The sequence below is a fragment of the Euleptes europaea genome, chromosome 6 (genome assembly GCF_029931775.1).
Source record: "Euleptes europaea isolate rEulEur1 chromosome 6, rEulEur1.hap1, whole genome shotgun sequence".
NCBI classification, from domain to species: Eukaryota; Metazoa; Chordata; class Lepidosauria; order Squamata; family Sphaerodactylidae; genus Euleptes; species Euleptes europaea.
In genome coordinates, this window is record NC_079317.1 from 107,594,472 (window position 1) to 107,611,367 (window position 16,896).

Genomic DNA, 16,896 nt, shown 5'->3' on the forward strand with positions numbered 1-16,896 from the left:
AACCTCAGATTAGGCTTTTTAAAGGAGAGGATTATCAAGCCCTTTTAGCAAAGGCCATTCTGGCCCTAGACATTAATGAGGACTCTGTAGAGTCTGAATCCACCAATCCAGGTTTGAAACAAGGGGTAGCGGAGTGTTTTCCACGCAAGTCCTCTAGGCAAAATTTGGTCCCTTTTCCTGAATTCTTTCTCAGAGCTGTTCAAGAGGAATGGGGCAACCCAGCCGCTAATAGACAGACTCCTCCAGCGATTAAAAAACTCTATACTCTCGCGCCTCATGCAATGAACCTATTGAAGGTTCCCTTGGTAGATGCACCAGTGATGGATTTACAAACACCAGGTCTTGTTCCAGAAGACGGTCTGGGCTCCATCAGAGACCAGCTGGACAGAAAGGCCGAGGCTCTTATTAGAAGGGCTCATGAGAATGCGGCCCTGGCCATCCAGGCCAGCGCCACCACTTCAATCTTTGCCAGGGCTTTCTTCCTTTGGGTGAAGAAGCTTATCCAACTGGTGCCGCCCGAACAGCTCAGAATTTTGGGTGGCTTAGAGAGGGTTCAGTCAGCAGTTACCTTAATGGCTGACGCTTCTCTCTATGACCTTCACAGCCCGTTCCATGGCCTCCATGACTTCGGTGAGGCGGGCCCTGTGGCTTAGGGCCTGGCAGGCCGATTTTAAAGCTAAGTCTACCCTGATGGCATACCCCATCCAAGAAGGAAGTCTTTTTGGGGACAAATTAGAAAAAATCTTGGTGGAAACCAAGGATAAAAAGCACGTTATGCCAAAACAACTTAAAAAAGAATCTAGGGGCTTCTCCTTTCAGTCCTTTCGTTCCCCCAGAACCCAAACAAGTTTCGTCCAGATTTCAGGAGAGGATCCTGGAGCGCGGCCCGCCCTTTCCGAAGGGGAGGTAGATTTTCCAGATCTCAGGGTCAACAACCCAGATCAGACAGAGGGGACAAGTTCCCTAAGTCAAATACCCAGTGACGCCGATCTGATTCCGGTGGGGGGAAGGCTTCTATCTTTCAGATCCAGATGGACTTCCTCGGGAGTAGACTGCTGGGTTTCTCAAGTCATATCCACGGGATACAGGCTGGAATTCATCACTCTTCCCAGAGATCGATTTCAACAGTCTCCAGTTCCCTTCAAAGCAGAGAAGCTCAACAGAACTGTAAGAGCCATTCAGCATTTGTTGGCAATCCGGGCCATAGAGCATGTCCCCGCTCTTGAGAGGGGCCTGGGAGTGTATTCCATATTCTTCACAGTCCCCAAAAAGAACGGGGACTGGAGAGCCATCCTGGATCTGAAGTACATCAACAGACGGATGGCTCGGAAACATTTCCGCATGGAAACAGTAAAGTCCATTGTGGAATCGTTACTCCCAGGCACCTTCATGACAGCGGTGGACTTGACAGAGGCCTACCTGCATGTACCAATTCACAGTTCACACAGACGTTTTCTCCGTTTCTTCTTTTCTCAGAACCATTTCCAATTCAGGGCTCTTCCCTTTGGATTAGGCCCCGCCCCCAGGATCTTTTCCAAGATCCTAGTCACTCTCATAGCCTTGCTCAGACAGGAGGGTACACCCGTACCTGGACGACATCCTCATCTGTGCACGTTCAGCAAAGCAGTCCAGACAACACACGGCCAGAGTAATCCAGGTTCTTCAAGAACACGGTTTTCTCATAAACTTTTCCAAGAGTTCCTTGAACCCCTCCCGATCTACGACTCATCTGGGGGTCCGCATAGATTCTACCCAGAACGCCATTTCTCTTTCCCATGAGCGCATGCACAAATTGAGGAAGGCAGCCCTTTCCACTGCCAAATCCAAGAAGGCCAAACTTATGTTTTTGGCTCATCTTCTAGGTTTAATGATTTCTGCAATAACAATCGTCCCGTGGGCACGTTTCCACTCCAGACCTTTGCAGTGGCAAATCCGTCCTTTTCAGAAGGACATCGCCAGAAAGAAAGACAGAACAGTCACTTTATCCCAGGAGACACGAAGCAGCCTACGCTGGTGGGCTCTCCGGGACAACCTCACCAAATTCACGCCTTACATACACGACGATCCTGTCCAAATGGTCACCGACGCCAGCCTTCAGGGTTGGGGGGCCACTCTTTTGTCACACACAACGCAGGGAAGGTGGTCCAAGGAAGAGTCTACCCTGCACATAAATGTTCTGGAATTGAGGGCAGTCAAATTAGCCCTCAAAGCCTTTGCCCCTCTTATCAGGGGGAGGCATCCATTGATAAGGACAGACAATACGGCAACAAAAGCCTACCTGAACAAACAGGGGGGATCTCGCTCCTCAGCCCTACATCAGGAGGCGACGCAGATTTTCCTTTGGGCTCAGTCCAATCTCAAATCTATCAGGTCAGAACATATCAGGGGGGTGATGAACGTACAGGCCGACGGTTTAAGCAGACAATTCGCAGACGAAGGAGAGTGGGCCTTGGATCAGGCAGCCTTCTCTCAGGTTATAGCCGTCTTCGGCATGCCATCAGTAGATTTGTTCGCCTTTGCAGAAAATCACAAATTAAGCAGGTTCTTCACCAGGTATTACCATCCGTCAGCAGAGAGCGTCGACGCTCTACTGAGCCCCTGGCCCCAGGGACTGCTTTACGCCTTCCCTCCCCTTCCCATTCTCCCCAAGGTACTGAGGAAGATCAGACAGGAGAGAGCCGAGGTTATACTGATAGCTCCCTTTTGGCCCCGTCACCCATGGTTCGCCACCCTGTACCAGATGTCAATTCGAGATCCATGGCCAATCCCGACTCAGTGGGGAACACTCCGTCAGGGCCCCCTGATTCATGCAGACCCTCAGTGGTTCTCCTTGACCGCATGGCAATTGAGCGGAGAAACCTAGTAGAAAGAGGTTACTCGGAGGACGTGATAAATACCATGTTAGAAGCGCGCCGTCCTTCCTTGAGACGCATTTATAATACCTCTTGGAAAGCCTATGTCTGTTGGGCCAGTCGTAAGAGGGTGGATCCCCTTCGTCCAGGGGTTCATCAGGTGCTTCAGTTCTTACAGGAGGGTCTTAGTCTTAACCTCTCCGCTTCTACTCTGAAGAGGCAATTAGCGGCCCTTTCTACCGTCATCCCTACGCTAGAAGGGGTTCCCACCTCCAGACATCAGCACATTCTTGCCTTTCTGAAGGGCGTAAATCAAATACAGCCGCCTGTCTCACACAGAGTCCCTTCCTGGAGTCTTAATTTAGTGCTTAATGCCCTTACAAAGTCGCCCTTCGAACCACTCCGCTCTGTACATTTAAAGTTCCTTCGCATGAAAGTTTTATTTTTGGTTTCTATTACATCAGCCAGAAGGGTTTCAGAAATTCGAGCACTCTCTATTCGTAAAGGGCTATGCACTTTTCATAAGGACAAGGTGGTTTTGATTCCAGATCCCACCTTCACCCCTAAGGTGAATTCTAAATTTCACAGATCACAAGAAATAAACCTTCCTTCTTTCTGCCCTAAACCTTCAAATCCGAAGGAACGGGCCTGGCATTCCTTCGATGTGCATAGGGCTCTACGTATATTCATTGATAGGACTCAGGAATTTCAACAAACAGATTCCCTATTTTTGGAAATTACCAATCCTAGAAAGGGCATGTCAATGTCGACGGCAGCCATTAGTCGCTCCCTGAAGTTGTGCATAGTTCAGGCATATAAGGCCACCGGAGTCTCTCCTCCAGAAGGTATCTCAGCACATTCCCTACGCAGCACTGCAACTTCAGCAGCGTTTGATCATCAAGCTCCTCTGGAAGAAATTTGTAAGGCGGCTACCTGGGCCTCTGTTTCCACATTTGTTAAACATTATAAGGTAAACACCTGGTCCTCGGCCCAGGCGGCTTTTGGCCGTAGGGTTCTTCAACACGTGGTGGAATAGATTGCACACCCCACCCAATTGGGAGCTCTTGGAGGTCCCACTAATCAAGACGCTGTAGCCTCAGTAGGAGAACGGAGCATTGTTTACTCACCGTGAATGCTCCTTCTCTCCTGAGGCGAAGGCGTCTTGCCCACCCGGTGCGGTGTTTGGTTTACCTTACATCGTATTTTATGATAGTTCAAAATTTTGTCAGTTTAGTCTGTTGTCTGTTTGTGCATTACATGTTGTTTTCACCAAAGGAGACTCATTCCTGTTATTGATAGCTTAGCAAGTTTGAACTAAGAGTTTGCAGGTTATTTCCCACCAATGGGAAGACAGGAAGAAGAAAGATCTTGGTCCTGCCTACCCGGATGAAGGGAGGAAATAACCCACTAATCAAGACGCCTTCGCCTCAGGAGAGAAGGAGCATTCACGGTGAGTAAACAATGCTCCGTTCAACTCCGTGGAGAATAGAATCTTAACCCAGAATCTAAAAACTGTGGCCCAAATCTGAGCTTCAAAAGATCTAAGGCCCAGTTCTGTGTGCAGAGAAACTCCTGCAATGCAGTTAGGAGCACCAGCAATTTTACAGAGAAAATAGTTCAAAAGGGAATCAATCAATTGATTCTCCACAGGCTTCCACCCACAAGGGGGTTCTGTACAGGAATTGTGATCCTACTTTACTATAAAATACAGTAATAGCATATTGATCACCTTTAGAGTAAAAACAGGCAGAGTATTGCCTTCATAGCAGTAAGCGCTTTGGTTCGTACATTTCTAATATGGGTTGTCCAGAGCATATTAGACTGAAAATAGATCCCAAGTTAGTTAAACTGGGCAACCTGTTTGATAAAATTACCATTAGTGCACCAAAGATGTTTTTGGCTGGCAGCTACCAATATCCTTATAGTTACTTATCCTTTTAAAAAAGTCACTGATACTGCTGGCCATGACACCATTCTGTGGCCATGAGTTCTGTACGTCAGCTATGGGGCCAGAGTCCTTCGTCTGCCTATCAGTTTCTATGGAGAGAATCTACCGGTACAGTTTGAATTGGTAAAGAATTCCTAGGCTAGGCAAATGCTGTTGGCATCTTGGGACTTTTTGTTTAACTCAAAGATTAGTTCTTCTAGGTCTGGATCTGCAGGGGAGTTTCTTAGCTGTCTGTAGCCCTTTTTGCCTAACCTTGCAAGACTGTATATTTCACAGTATATTTTTGTCTTGCCTAATTTAAACCCTGTGTTAGGGGGCAGGTTTACTGTTTGCTAGACCTGCTTCCTGCTCAGTGTCTCTGCCAAGCCAGTGACCACAACATGAACATGAAAGCACACGAGAGTAATGTCCTGCTTTAAGCTTGCCTCTTTGTTTTCGTGCCACGCCACCTAAGGAGTTGAAGCGAAGGGGATGGAGAGCTGGAATTTAGATCTGAGATGCAGTCTGAAAGATTCGGGTTGAAGATCCTCCATCTGCCATGAGCTTATTTTGTGAACTTGGGCAATTCTGTTCCCCATACTGAAAAATGGGAATTATCAGTGTGATGGAAGGTGTTATTTCACAATCTCTTGCCCCTCACAAGATGCCTACATTTCCTCCAGCACAAGAGTATCATTTTTTTTATCTGTGCTTGGGAACGCAGATTGACACCCTCCATCATGTACTGGGTAAAGTAAGACAGGATGGAGGAGGGGGTTCCTTCTCTACCCCCCCCAAAAAAAGGAAGAATGAAAGGCAAAACAGAGGCACTCCCAGTAGGGGTTACCCACCCTGCCAGTTAGGATTACCCAGCAAAGTGCCTCTGGCGGGGAACAAACAAGGAGCCTTTGTGTGCCTTGCCTGGTCTCGCAGCAGCCCAGCAGGGGATTGGGTGTGTGTGTGTGGAATCTTTGTTGCTGTGTGGTTCCTTGAAAGAGAAAAAAGGAAACGAGACTCCTACCAGTATTTCTCCAACCAAAGGGAAGTGTGGGCTTCTGGGACAGGATCGGTAGGAGGTTTGTATAGCAGCAAGGGGGGGGCTGTTAAAGGAGCGACTTGCTTAAGAAGAGCAGCATCTGGCCCAAGGAGTGACGCTTGACTGCTGGAGTGGCCTGGTGGAGCTTGAAAAGGGGGATCCAGGGCCACTATTTAGAAATCACACGTTTTGAAGACCCGCAGCCAGGGGCCATTTTCACTCCCTGAGCTGTTGCCAGCCTAACCATCACCTTCCATAAACAATGATGAAATGTGCCCCACAGATGCTGGAAGGTCCATTATCAGCTCTTCCCAGTCTTTTAAACATGGAGCCTGTGTGGCATTGTGGCTAGCTTGTTCAAATCCCTACTCAGCCATGAGGCTCTCTATGGTTCCTTGGGCCAATCACCCTCGCTCACCCTAGCCTGCCTCATAAGTTCAGCGAGAGGGTAAAATTGGAAAGAGAACCATGGATGTGTCCTGAGCACAGAGGAAGGGTATGATTTTAAAAAGTGCTAGGTAAGTTGATAAATAGGACATAGCAGCTGTGGGGGTCCCAATTTGGATAAGGGCCACTGTACAGGAAGAGGTGGAGGTTAGACATTACCCCACTTGTGCCCTTCAAAACTACCCTCCCTGGGCTTTTGTTAGCCCTGCAATAGGAGGATAACAAGCACTTTCTCTTGGCTTGCCTTTTATCTCTTCCAGCAGTAATAGCAGCATAGGGAGGTATTGATTGCCGAAACTCCTGGTGTGTGTGTGTGTGTAAACCCCATACCATATTCCTGAACTCAACTAAACATAGCTACTATTTGCATGTCAAAACTTGCTAGGTGTTCTGTTCAAGGATCTGCCAGAGTCCCCTACCAGAAAAACCTCCCTCCCGTGTGTGGTGGCCCTTTCTTCCCATATCACGCAGAGTGGGAAATTCAGGGGAGGAGGGCTAAAGCAACCTGCCTGTTTGGGAATTTCCTAGGTACTTGTGGATACTGACATTCAGGCAAAGCAGAATTAACTCTCAGGCAGGAATTCATGAGGTAATTCTAGGTAGTTTTCTTCAGATAAGGGGAGGAGTCTCTGTCATGACTGTTCTTTTACTTAACTGCTAACAATATTTGTTTAATAAATTAGTCTCTCTTTTTTGTCCGCTCTACCTTGGCACTTCACACCTCGTATTCAGTCTGTTGGCCTATTTTAAAGGCTTCCCTTTTTGTCATGATGGGTGTTGGCAAACGTCTGTGTGATACCTTTTAATCCATGGAAGTGACACAGTATCTGTACAGAAACTTCAGAGAAATTCAAGGAAGCTAGAAGGAGCTCTCAGGACCTGATCCATGAGCTGTGAGAATGGGGGCTGGGGGGAGGTAAGTTGGTAATAGTCTGATGAGGCAAGTCTGATGAGGCGAAAGTGGCTCATAGAAAGGATTTGCTGGGGCAAGTGTTCTTTGTACTGACTCTTGCCTCCCGTCTCCCAGTGAATGAGCTGACGGAAGGGGTTACTTGGCACATGCTGGTCCGGACTGTTTTCATCTTCTCAACCCTCAAGTTCCTCCAGGGAGGAGGTGCTGGTGAGTCAGTGTTGTATATGTATGCACATGCACACATACCTGCATGGTTCTCCCCTCTCCCAATCTGCTTGTGCTTTCTCACCATTTCTAACTTTCCTGCCCACTGAAAGGAAGGCAGTAATTTTCCTTTGATCCAAGCCTGTTTCTCTGCTGCCTCTCCCTGACACCCCCCCCAAGAGGAAAAAGCTTCTAAATCCTTCTAGTCCAGCATCATAGCTTTAAGAAAGGACTATTCATTCTTAAAGCCCCCGCATCTCCTTTGGCAAGCTACACCATAGTTTGCCTTGTCTGAGACACCTGTCTGTGAATGTTTGTTTCAGCTAGTATTTACAGCCTTCTTTCCCCCTACCTGTGACGTTGCCAGAATGCTTCACCCCACTCTGGAAAAATACATATTTGTGTGTGCATTCATGCGTCAACACACATGCTCATAAAGCACAAATTAGGGTGTTAAAGCAAGCTTTCCTGCATATAAGCTCATATACATTTAAAGCAGCTTTATAACAAGTCAAGAGCCCCGTGGTGCAGAGCGGTAAGCTGCTGTACTGCAGTCCAAGTTCTGCTCAGGACCTGAATTCGATCCCAACAGAAATTGGTTTTAGGTAGCCAGCTCAAGGTTGACTCAGCCTTCCATCCTTCCAAGGTTGGTAAAATGAGTACCCAGCTTGCTGGAGGTAAAGTGTAGATGACTGGGGAAGGCAATGGCAAACCACCCCGTAAAACAAAGTCTGCCTAGTAAATGTTGGGATGTGACGTCACCCCACGGGTCAGGAATGACCCTGTGCCTGCACCTTTACCTTTTTATAACAAGTCACATTGTTGGCCCCTCTAGCTCAGTATTGTGTACTCTGACTATTGTGATGGAGCTGTGGGGCGGGGAGGATTTGGGGGTTCTGCCTCAGGTACCAAAATATCTCTCCATAGTGGGGCTAATGCCCATCAACCATTTTGTTCTTTTGCATGGAACCCCTGGTTTGAAGCATGGTATGCAGCAGAGAAGCAATCACTCCTGTCTATAGCTAGAACAGTCAGAATCAGCCTTATTTGTTCTCTAGAGACTTCTAAGCTTTTGGTCATTCCCAAAGTCCTAGAGTCCATTTGCCAGCTCTGTCTAGATCCCATTCATGGTGGAAATGGGACAGATTTTCATCTGAAATACACACAAACATATCCTTCCTTTCTGCAGGCTCTACTGGCTTTGTTAGCAACTTGCGCACCTTCCTCTGGATCCGGGTGCAGCAGTTTACCAACCGTGAAGTCCAGGTGAAACTGTTCAGTCACCTTCACGGTCTGTCCCTTCGCTGGCACCTGGGGCGCAAGACTGGTGAGGTGTTGCGCAGTGTTGACAGGGGCACGAGCAGCATCAACAACCTGCTCAGGTACACGCACGTGACCATCTAATGGGGCAATTGATTCAGAGCTATGTGCAGCTATGTGTTCTCTTGCTGGCTGTGGGTGGTGGTGGTAGTGATGGTGGCGACAGGATCTTGCTTATCATGTGTCCTGACTGTCCCCCTTCTCCTATCCTGCAGCTACATTGTATTCAGCATCTTCCCCACTATAGCGGATATCATCATTGCTATTGTGTATTTCACTTCAGTCTTCAGTGCCTGGTTTGGCCTCATCATCTTCGTCTGTATGGTCCTGTATCTCAGTGAGTGTTTGGGAGTGGAAGGGAGGAAGCTGGGGAGGGGGGAGCCACCTGCTGCTGCACATGGCTGGAGAAGGAATGCCTGTGGCCCATCTTCAGCTCCCTTGTTTGCTCAGTGTTTGGGGCTCTGGCCCTATAAAGATAATTGCATTAAGGGCGGGGTGAAGGGGTAGTGTTTTGGGGTATGATGCATTGGCATTTTATTTTGCATTTGTGGATTGCTGAGGTCATGAGACAGATGTTATGCATGTGGTCAGGGGTGTTTGAGTGTGAAAGGGATGGTCTTCATATGTCACTTTTGTACCTAGGAAGCTATTCCCAATAGCACCATACAAATGAATGGTATCATTCATAGTGCTGCACCTTTGTATAAACTGAAGCTTTTTCTTTTCAAATACACCCAAGCTAGGAATGGTCCACTTCCATTCCTTTATGTCTTGCCCACAACAGCTGCAATTCAGACACAACTTGTAAAATATACCAGTCAGTAGAAGAAAAAGAGTTGGTTTTTATAGCCTGCTTTTCTTGATCTTTTAAGGAGTCTCAAACCAGCTTACAATCATTTTCCCTTCCCCTCCCCACAAAAGACACCTTATAAGGTAGGTGGGGCTGAGAGAGTTCGGAGAGAGCTGTGACTAGCCCAAGGTCACCCAGCTGCCTTCATATGTAGGAGTGGGGAAACCAACCCGGTTCACCAGATTAGAGTCCGCCTCTCATGTGGAGGAGTGGGAAATCGAACCTGGTTCTCCAAATTAGAGTCCGCTGCTCTTAACCACTACACCACGCTGGCTCTCCAGTATGAAGAAGTGTGCTAGAGCCAGTGTGGTACAGTGATGAGAACGTTCGACCATGACTGGGGAGGCCTGGGCTTAAATGGCCACTCTGTCACGAAGCTTCCTGTGGGTGACAAGGGTCAGTATCTGTCTCTGAGGACCCTCACTCTCCACTGCATTATCCTTTTGTCCACTTCAGTCTTGTTGACCAGATGTGTGCTGGGAGTTCTTTCTTTGAACGTAATTCCCAGAAGCAGGAGGGCCTGCTTCATATTGGGACCATAGAGAGAAGCATGCCCTATTGAGGAAATGCATGAATACTGATGGGCGACATGCAAGTTTGTCCAATAGATCAAACAGCAGCTCCCTGGGGCTATTTCAGGTTAGGAAAATGGCTCATGGGGTAGGAGAAAGCTTAAGCTTTCTCTTCCTGCATACTGTGGTCCCAATCCAAGTTGGGCCTCCACGTGCCTAGGAATTAACTTCTGAGCCAGTACAGGACCGGGGGTGGGGGAGACAGCCTACTGTACCTCACAGGGTTATTGTGAGGATAAAATAGGTGGGGACCTCCCTGAAGAATGGACAGAATAAAAATCAAATAAATAAATACTAAATTAATGAAAGTATATTATCCCTGCAGGGTTAAAGATCTTTAGAACAAATGCTTTTAATTGTTGGAAATGTCGTGCTGATTAAGCAGATTTTATCCTGTATGGTGAAATTCAGGTTTATTGGACAGAAACTGAAGGGATTTTTTTTTTAATAAATGGTGCAAATCTAGGATTTGATGCACTCTTAAAGGTAAAGGTCCCCTGTGCAAGCACCAGGTCATTCCTGACCCATGGGGTGACGTCACATCCCGACGTTTTCTAGGCAGACTTTTTGTTTATGGGGTGGTTTGCCAGTGCCTTCCCCAGTCATCTTCCCTTTACCCCCAGCAAGCTGGGTACTCATTTCACCGACCTCAGAAGGATGGAAGGCTGAGTCAACCTTGAGCCGGCTACCTGAAACCAACGTCCGTCGGGATCGAACTCAGGTCGTGAGCAGAGCTTGGACCGCAGTACTGCAGCTTACCGCTCTGCTCCACGGGGCTCCTTTGATGCACTCTTACCATTGAATTATTTGAAAAGGGGTTTCAGTCTTTTCGTTGTTGCAGTCTTTTCATTGCTGTTAAAACCATGCCAGGATCATCACTGGAATGTCATACCAAACCCAGAGATCTGGCTAATTAGAATCTAGGGTTCAGATCCTGTGAATGAGTTCTGTGCATGCTACATAGACTCAGCCACTTCCTCTGTTGGTGAAACGTCCATATGCAAGGTCCTATTGATAACCACTGATGTTGTGCGAATAGAAGTTTTAGCAGAAGAGGAAGTATGCTTCATGGCAGAGACTATCTAGAATGCTTGGAACTTGTTCATTGGATCCAAGTCTAGGTACTGGCAAGATGGCCAGCTTGAATAGTTTACATGTCTGTGCAGCTAGCTAAGAAAATGATGTTAATTCCTTTAGAATACTCTGTGATGATATAAGGCTAGACTTTCATATTTTTTGTAATGATAATACAACAGTTTCCCATTAAAACAAATAAATTAGACTGTGTGCCAGTGTTTTGTATTTGGGGAATAAATTGCTCAGGGACTTCAGTGTACTGGGCATCTTTGACACATGAATAGAGTAAATCATGCAAAATAAGTAAACATGCTTAATTTGAATAATGTGTAGCAGTCTGTCACTAAGGAGCCCCTTGTTGTGGAATTTAGATTACTGTGGTGCAGGGGTTTTTTAAATACTGATCACGAGTCTGTATGGAGAAGAGAGGAGATTTCAGCTACTTGTTTGTGAGTTCATCAGTTTCTGCAGTGACTCTCTCTCTCTCTCTTGTCATGCAGCCCTGACCATCGTAATCACCGAGTGGCGGACAAAATACCGCCGTGAAATGAATACTCTTGACAATGGAGCTAAATCTCGAGCTCTTGATTCACTTCTCAACTTTGAGACGGTACTCAGAACCCACACTGAGGCTGTTTGGGAGGGAGAGGCTGGGGGGCAAGGGTGGACAGGTTGGTGCCTTCTGGGCGTGAGCTGAACCCCAGGTTCAGTTAATGGCTCTCATTGTGGGGAGGAGGGGAACTGGATGGGTCTAGTTTCAAATGGAGAAAATCCAGTCTGGCTACTGACATGCCCTTGATATCGTGGTTTGTTGCAGGTGAAGTATTTCAATGCAGAGAATTATGAGGCTAACCGCTTCAGTGATGCCATCCTCAAATACCAGGTAGGGGGATAGACCATTGGACAGTGGTCAAGCTTCATTTTTACACAAGCTTGGCAGTGGGGGAGGGCGATGATATTGTTCTTTCTCTTCAGTGTGCCCCATGGATGCGTGCACACACTTCACAGTTTGGAGGTCAGAGGACAGAGAATGACCATATTCCTGCAATTTCTGTAGAGAAAAATCACTACAAATAAATGTATGGCAGGGCAGTTGTGAGTCCAAAGGACCTGCTCACAAGCAGTGGGAAGCCCAGGAATTCCCTGATGCTGTTATATTTGTGGTCTCAAGCTGAGAGTGAATAGGATCAACAACTCAAATGTAGTACATACTAAATGCAACCAAAGGTGGCTGCACTTCAAGTTGAAGGTGAAATTGGACAGGCTCCCGGACATCGATGTAGAAAAGGGGAAGACTTTATAGTCTAGGACATCTTTTGATATTAGTTGGAGAGGTGCTGTACCCAGAGTGATGCTTTGACCCACAAATGATGTGATGGTGTGCTTGACTGGAAGACTGTAACTTGTGATATTTGGGAACCCTTTGTGTATGACTGATGTGGGTTATCTTACCCGAGAGAGGGTAGGTACCTAATTTCCAATATTTAATGCAATATTCTATAGAGGGCAGAGGGGTGGGGGACTTGCTAGGTATTCCGTGTGAGTTGCAGAGCTGCTCTGATGGTGCCTGGGTGGTGCCTCTTCCTCCTCCTCTCTTGGCAGGTAGCAGAATGGAAAGTCAGTGCATCACTGGCGTTTTTGAACCAGACCCAGAACCTGGTGATCAGCGCGGGGCTTCTGGTCGGCTCCTTACTCTGTGCCAACTATGTGTCTGTGAAGAAGCTCCAGGTAAGTTTGTGCCTGCTGAAGTGTCTGAGGCATCATTGAGCTGGGCATCTCTGACTACAAGGAACCCACAAGTTAAGCTAGTCTGCACACCTCACATGCCCTGTGGAGGCCACAGCATGTAGACCAGTTTACCACATGGACCCTCCCCTTCTCCCACTGCTTGGAGAGTTTCCTCACCACTGCCAGCCTTGTCCAGGTAATCTGGCAGTGACTTGGAAATCCTCCATGCAAAGGGACGAAATGTACATGAAGTACCACTGTGTGTGGCAGTGTAACTTGCTAGGCAGAGTCTGTTTCCGCTGTCCCCCTCGGGCCCACATACCAGCTCTCAATCTCTTTAAAGGATAAGCTCATGTGTTCATCAACATGTAGTACCCGCTGGCAGCCTTAGGCTATCTGCAGTATGTCCCATTCTATTAGGAATTCAAATGAGAAAGATCAGAAGGGATGGAATGGCCACGAGAGCCATGAGGAAAGGGTAAAGAAGGCTGCCAGATTAAAGTGGGAGAAGATGGGGGGGGGGGCAGGGATTTAAATGCTTTGCTGATTCTGAGACCTCTTCAAAAAGGCTAATAAGCATTTACTGAGTTCAGTGATGACGGTAGACAAACCACACTGAGAATAATGGGCAGCCAAGGATGCAGAAGATTAAAACAGAAACAGATTGGGAAACTGGCCTTTTTTTGAGAACAAAAGCAATCACGAACAAGAGCAAAGGCTGGAAAAGATTTGTCACCAATTAAGAGATTTGAGAGGTTAGGGGGAAACCCCACCAAATGGGAGCTGGTTTTCACCGACATCAGAAGAGACCAGCGGGTTTAGAGTTGGTATGCCAGATGTGAAAACACACATTCCCACACAGAGTAGAATCCAAATGGTGGGGGGAGGGGACAAAGAGATGAAGGAGATGTAAAGGAAACTTTCAGAAGAAGAAAAAAACCAGTGGAGGAGATAGAAGAGAGATGTATATAATATATAAAATGTTGGCCTTTTCCTCTGAGATTAAGGCAGAATGGCTAAATATGAATTACAGGAAAACAAAACATGGTGAAATACCTTTCTATCTAACGTCATTTTTATCCCACCCTCCAGGGAGCTCAGAGCAGTGTGCATTGTTCTCCCTTCCCCCCATTTTGCCCTCACAACAAGCCTGTGAGGAGGGTTAAACTGAGAGAGAGTGATTGGCTCAAAGTGATTGGAGCCAGCATGGTGTAGTGGTTAAGAATGGTGGTTTGGAGCAGTTTGGACTCTGATCTGGAGAACTAGGTTTGATTCCCCACTCCTCCGCATGAGGCCAGCTGGGTGACCTTGGGCTAGTCACTGCTCTTAGAGCTCTCAGCCCCACCTACCTCACAGGGTGTCTGTTGTGGGGAGGGGGAGGGAAGGTGATTGTAAGCCGGTTTGATTCTTCCTTAAGTGGTAAAAAAAGTCAGCATATAAAAATCAACTCTTCTTCTTCAAACTCACCCAGTAAGTTTCAAGCCAGGTTGGGAATATGAATCTGGATCTCCACGGTCCTTTGACACTAACTACAACACCCTACCAAATGCCAAGAAAAATATTTCTGCTCCTGAGAAACCCTGCATGTGGAGTTAAGCTGCATACAGTAAGCTTTTCTTTGGGGTGATGCTTCATATGGGTTTTATAATTTGGTGTGATTGCTCATCATTTTTGACGTTTCAAAAAGAAATCCTTTCCATCCCTCACCCCCAAGACTGACAGGCTCGTTAATATGAGGCCAGCTTGCATGAGTTATCTAGAACTCCGTATCTCTGCTTGAGAATAGTGTGGTCTGATTCTCAGGGTACAACTAGATGCAATGCTGGAGATCTGTGACTGGTAGTTGTTTCAAGTCTTCACTGTTTTTTGTCAGTAATGTGGTATCATCTGCATATCTCAAATTGTTAATGTTTCCATCAATTTTCACTCCACCTTCATCTAAATCTAATCCAGCTTTCCTTATGATATGTTCTGCATATCACTTTATAAAATTGCAGGTTCTTCTTCAAACGTTTCTTCTTGGAAAGAATCTGTCATCCTTTCATTTCTTCTGTATAGATCTTCAGTGTATTGTTCCCATCATTTCTTTATTTTGTCCTGTTCGGTTAATGTATTTCCATGTAGATCTTTCAGCATGCCTAGCTGTGCTTTAAATTCCCCCTTGATTTCTTGGATCTTGTGAAACAGATCTCTTGTTCTTCCTTTTTTGTTGTTCTATATCTTTACACTGCTTATTATAATAGTTCTCCTTGTCTATACGTACCAGTCTCTGGAATGCTGCATTTAAACTTCTGATTCTATTTCTACCACTTTTTACTTTTGCTCCTCATCTGTCTTTAGCAGTTTTAAGAGTTTCATCGGTCATCCATCAAGGCTTTTCATTTCTTTTGTCTACAGGAATAGTCTTTGGACAATCTTCCTTGAAGTTAGTAATGCAAATTTGTTCTTTACATAGTCTTTAATCTCTTCAAGAATGTTGTTTAGATTGTATTTTGGCACAATGAATGATTTGGTGTTTTTCTTCAGCTATATTCTAATTTTTGATATTAACAATTCATGGTCTGACCACAGTCAGCTCCTGGTCTTGTTTTAGCAGAGAGAATAGAGCTTCTCCATCTTCTGCTTCTAATTATGTAATCTATTTGATTTCTTTGTTGGCCATGGGGTGATGACCACATACACAGTTGTCTTTTCAGTTTCTTGAAACATGTGTTCATAATGAACAACTTGTCTTCACAGAATTCTGTGAGTTGCTCTCCTTTTGGTGCTCCTAGCCCAAATCTGCCAACGATATTTGATTCTGCATTGTTTCCTACTTCTGTGTCCCAGTCACCTATATCAGCATATCTTGCTTAGGGTTGTGATCACTTTCTTCCTGGACACGTCAAAAAAGCTTTCAGTGTCTTCCTCTTCAGCATCTGTAGTTGGGGCATAAACTTGAATGATAGCTGTGCTGATAGGCTTTCCATGAAGTCTGATTGATATTATTCGGTCAGACTTTGCATTATAGCTGCTGATTGCCTGTGCTACATCTTGCCTCACTATTAGAACAACTCTGTTTCTTCTCTGTTTGTCATTTCCTGAGTAAAACATAATTTTCCAACAGAAAATGTCCTAATCCAGTCCACTTTAGTTCACTCATTTTTCAGGATTGCAATGTTTAAATGTTCCATTTCTCATTTTACTATTTTGAACTTACCTTGATTCATACTTTTCATATTCTGTGTTCATATTATGTGTTGAACAGCTTTGGACTTTCCCTTTGCATTCATTTACATCAACAACTGAATGTCCTTTCAGCTTTAATCCAGTTGCGTCATTAAGAATAGTACTACTCATACATCTCCTCTGCTCTTCCCCAGTAGCTGACTGAGTACTATCTGACCTGGGCGTTCCATCTTCCAGCACTATGTATTTTTTTTCATTTTGGATTGTCCCATCATAGGGTTTTCAAGGTATGAGATGATCAGAAGTAGTTTACTGTTGCCTTCTTCATCACAGTATTTACCAGGGTTAGCTGAAGTGTCACTGCCTATGATAGATCCTCTGCCAGTGTCACCTTACACTATTGCTGCTGCCCAGTATTCCTCCGCCCCCATCACCATTGGAACTGTCCATTCTCTTCCGCTGATCTGGCCATTGATTCCTGAAGGGGGTGGATGCATCTTAGTCTGGTGTCTCAATTGTGACCATTCTGCCTTGAGTGACTCTGCTAGGAGTTTAGCCTCTTGACAGAGTCTAAACTCCTTACATATTGTTCTTAATTGTTCTTACGTATTGTTCTTAATTTCGCTGACACACACAAACCCCCTCATCATGTTAAGGTGTGCGTCCAAGAGGAGAATCTCCTAGATAGCTACTGTAACAACTTAAAAGAAAGACAACCCTGAGCATAACTAACTTGTATGTGAATTTAAGATTACCTCTTTCTTTCTTTTTTGATGGCATACCTGGAAAAAACCCTAGTCTT

General features: G+C 45.9%; 1 protein-coding gene across 1 annotated transcript in view; it reads left to right on the plus strand.

Moving 5' to 3' along the window:
- Positions 1-16,896, plus strand: part of ABCB6 (ATP binding cassette subfamily B member 6 (Langereis blood group)) — a 52,128-nt gene that overhangs the window by 16,477 nt on the left and 18,755 nt on the right. The window contains exons 4-9 of the mRNA XM_056852041.1: positions 7,290-7,382; positions 8,569-8,761; positions 8,915-9,036; positions 11,699-11,808; positions 12,016-12,081; positions 12,801-12,926. Of these exons, the coding sequence (XP_056708019.1) occupies positions 7,290-7,382; positions 8,569-8,761; positions 8,915-9,036; positions 11,699-11,808; positions 12,016-12,081; positions 12,801-12,926 (710 nt within the window). The remainder of the gene's footprint in view (positions 1-7,289; positions 7,383-8,568; positions 8,762-8,914; positions 9,037-11,698; positions 11,809-12,015; positions 12,082-12,800; positions 12,927-16,896) is intronic.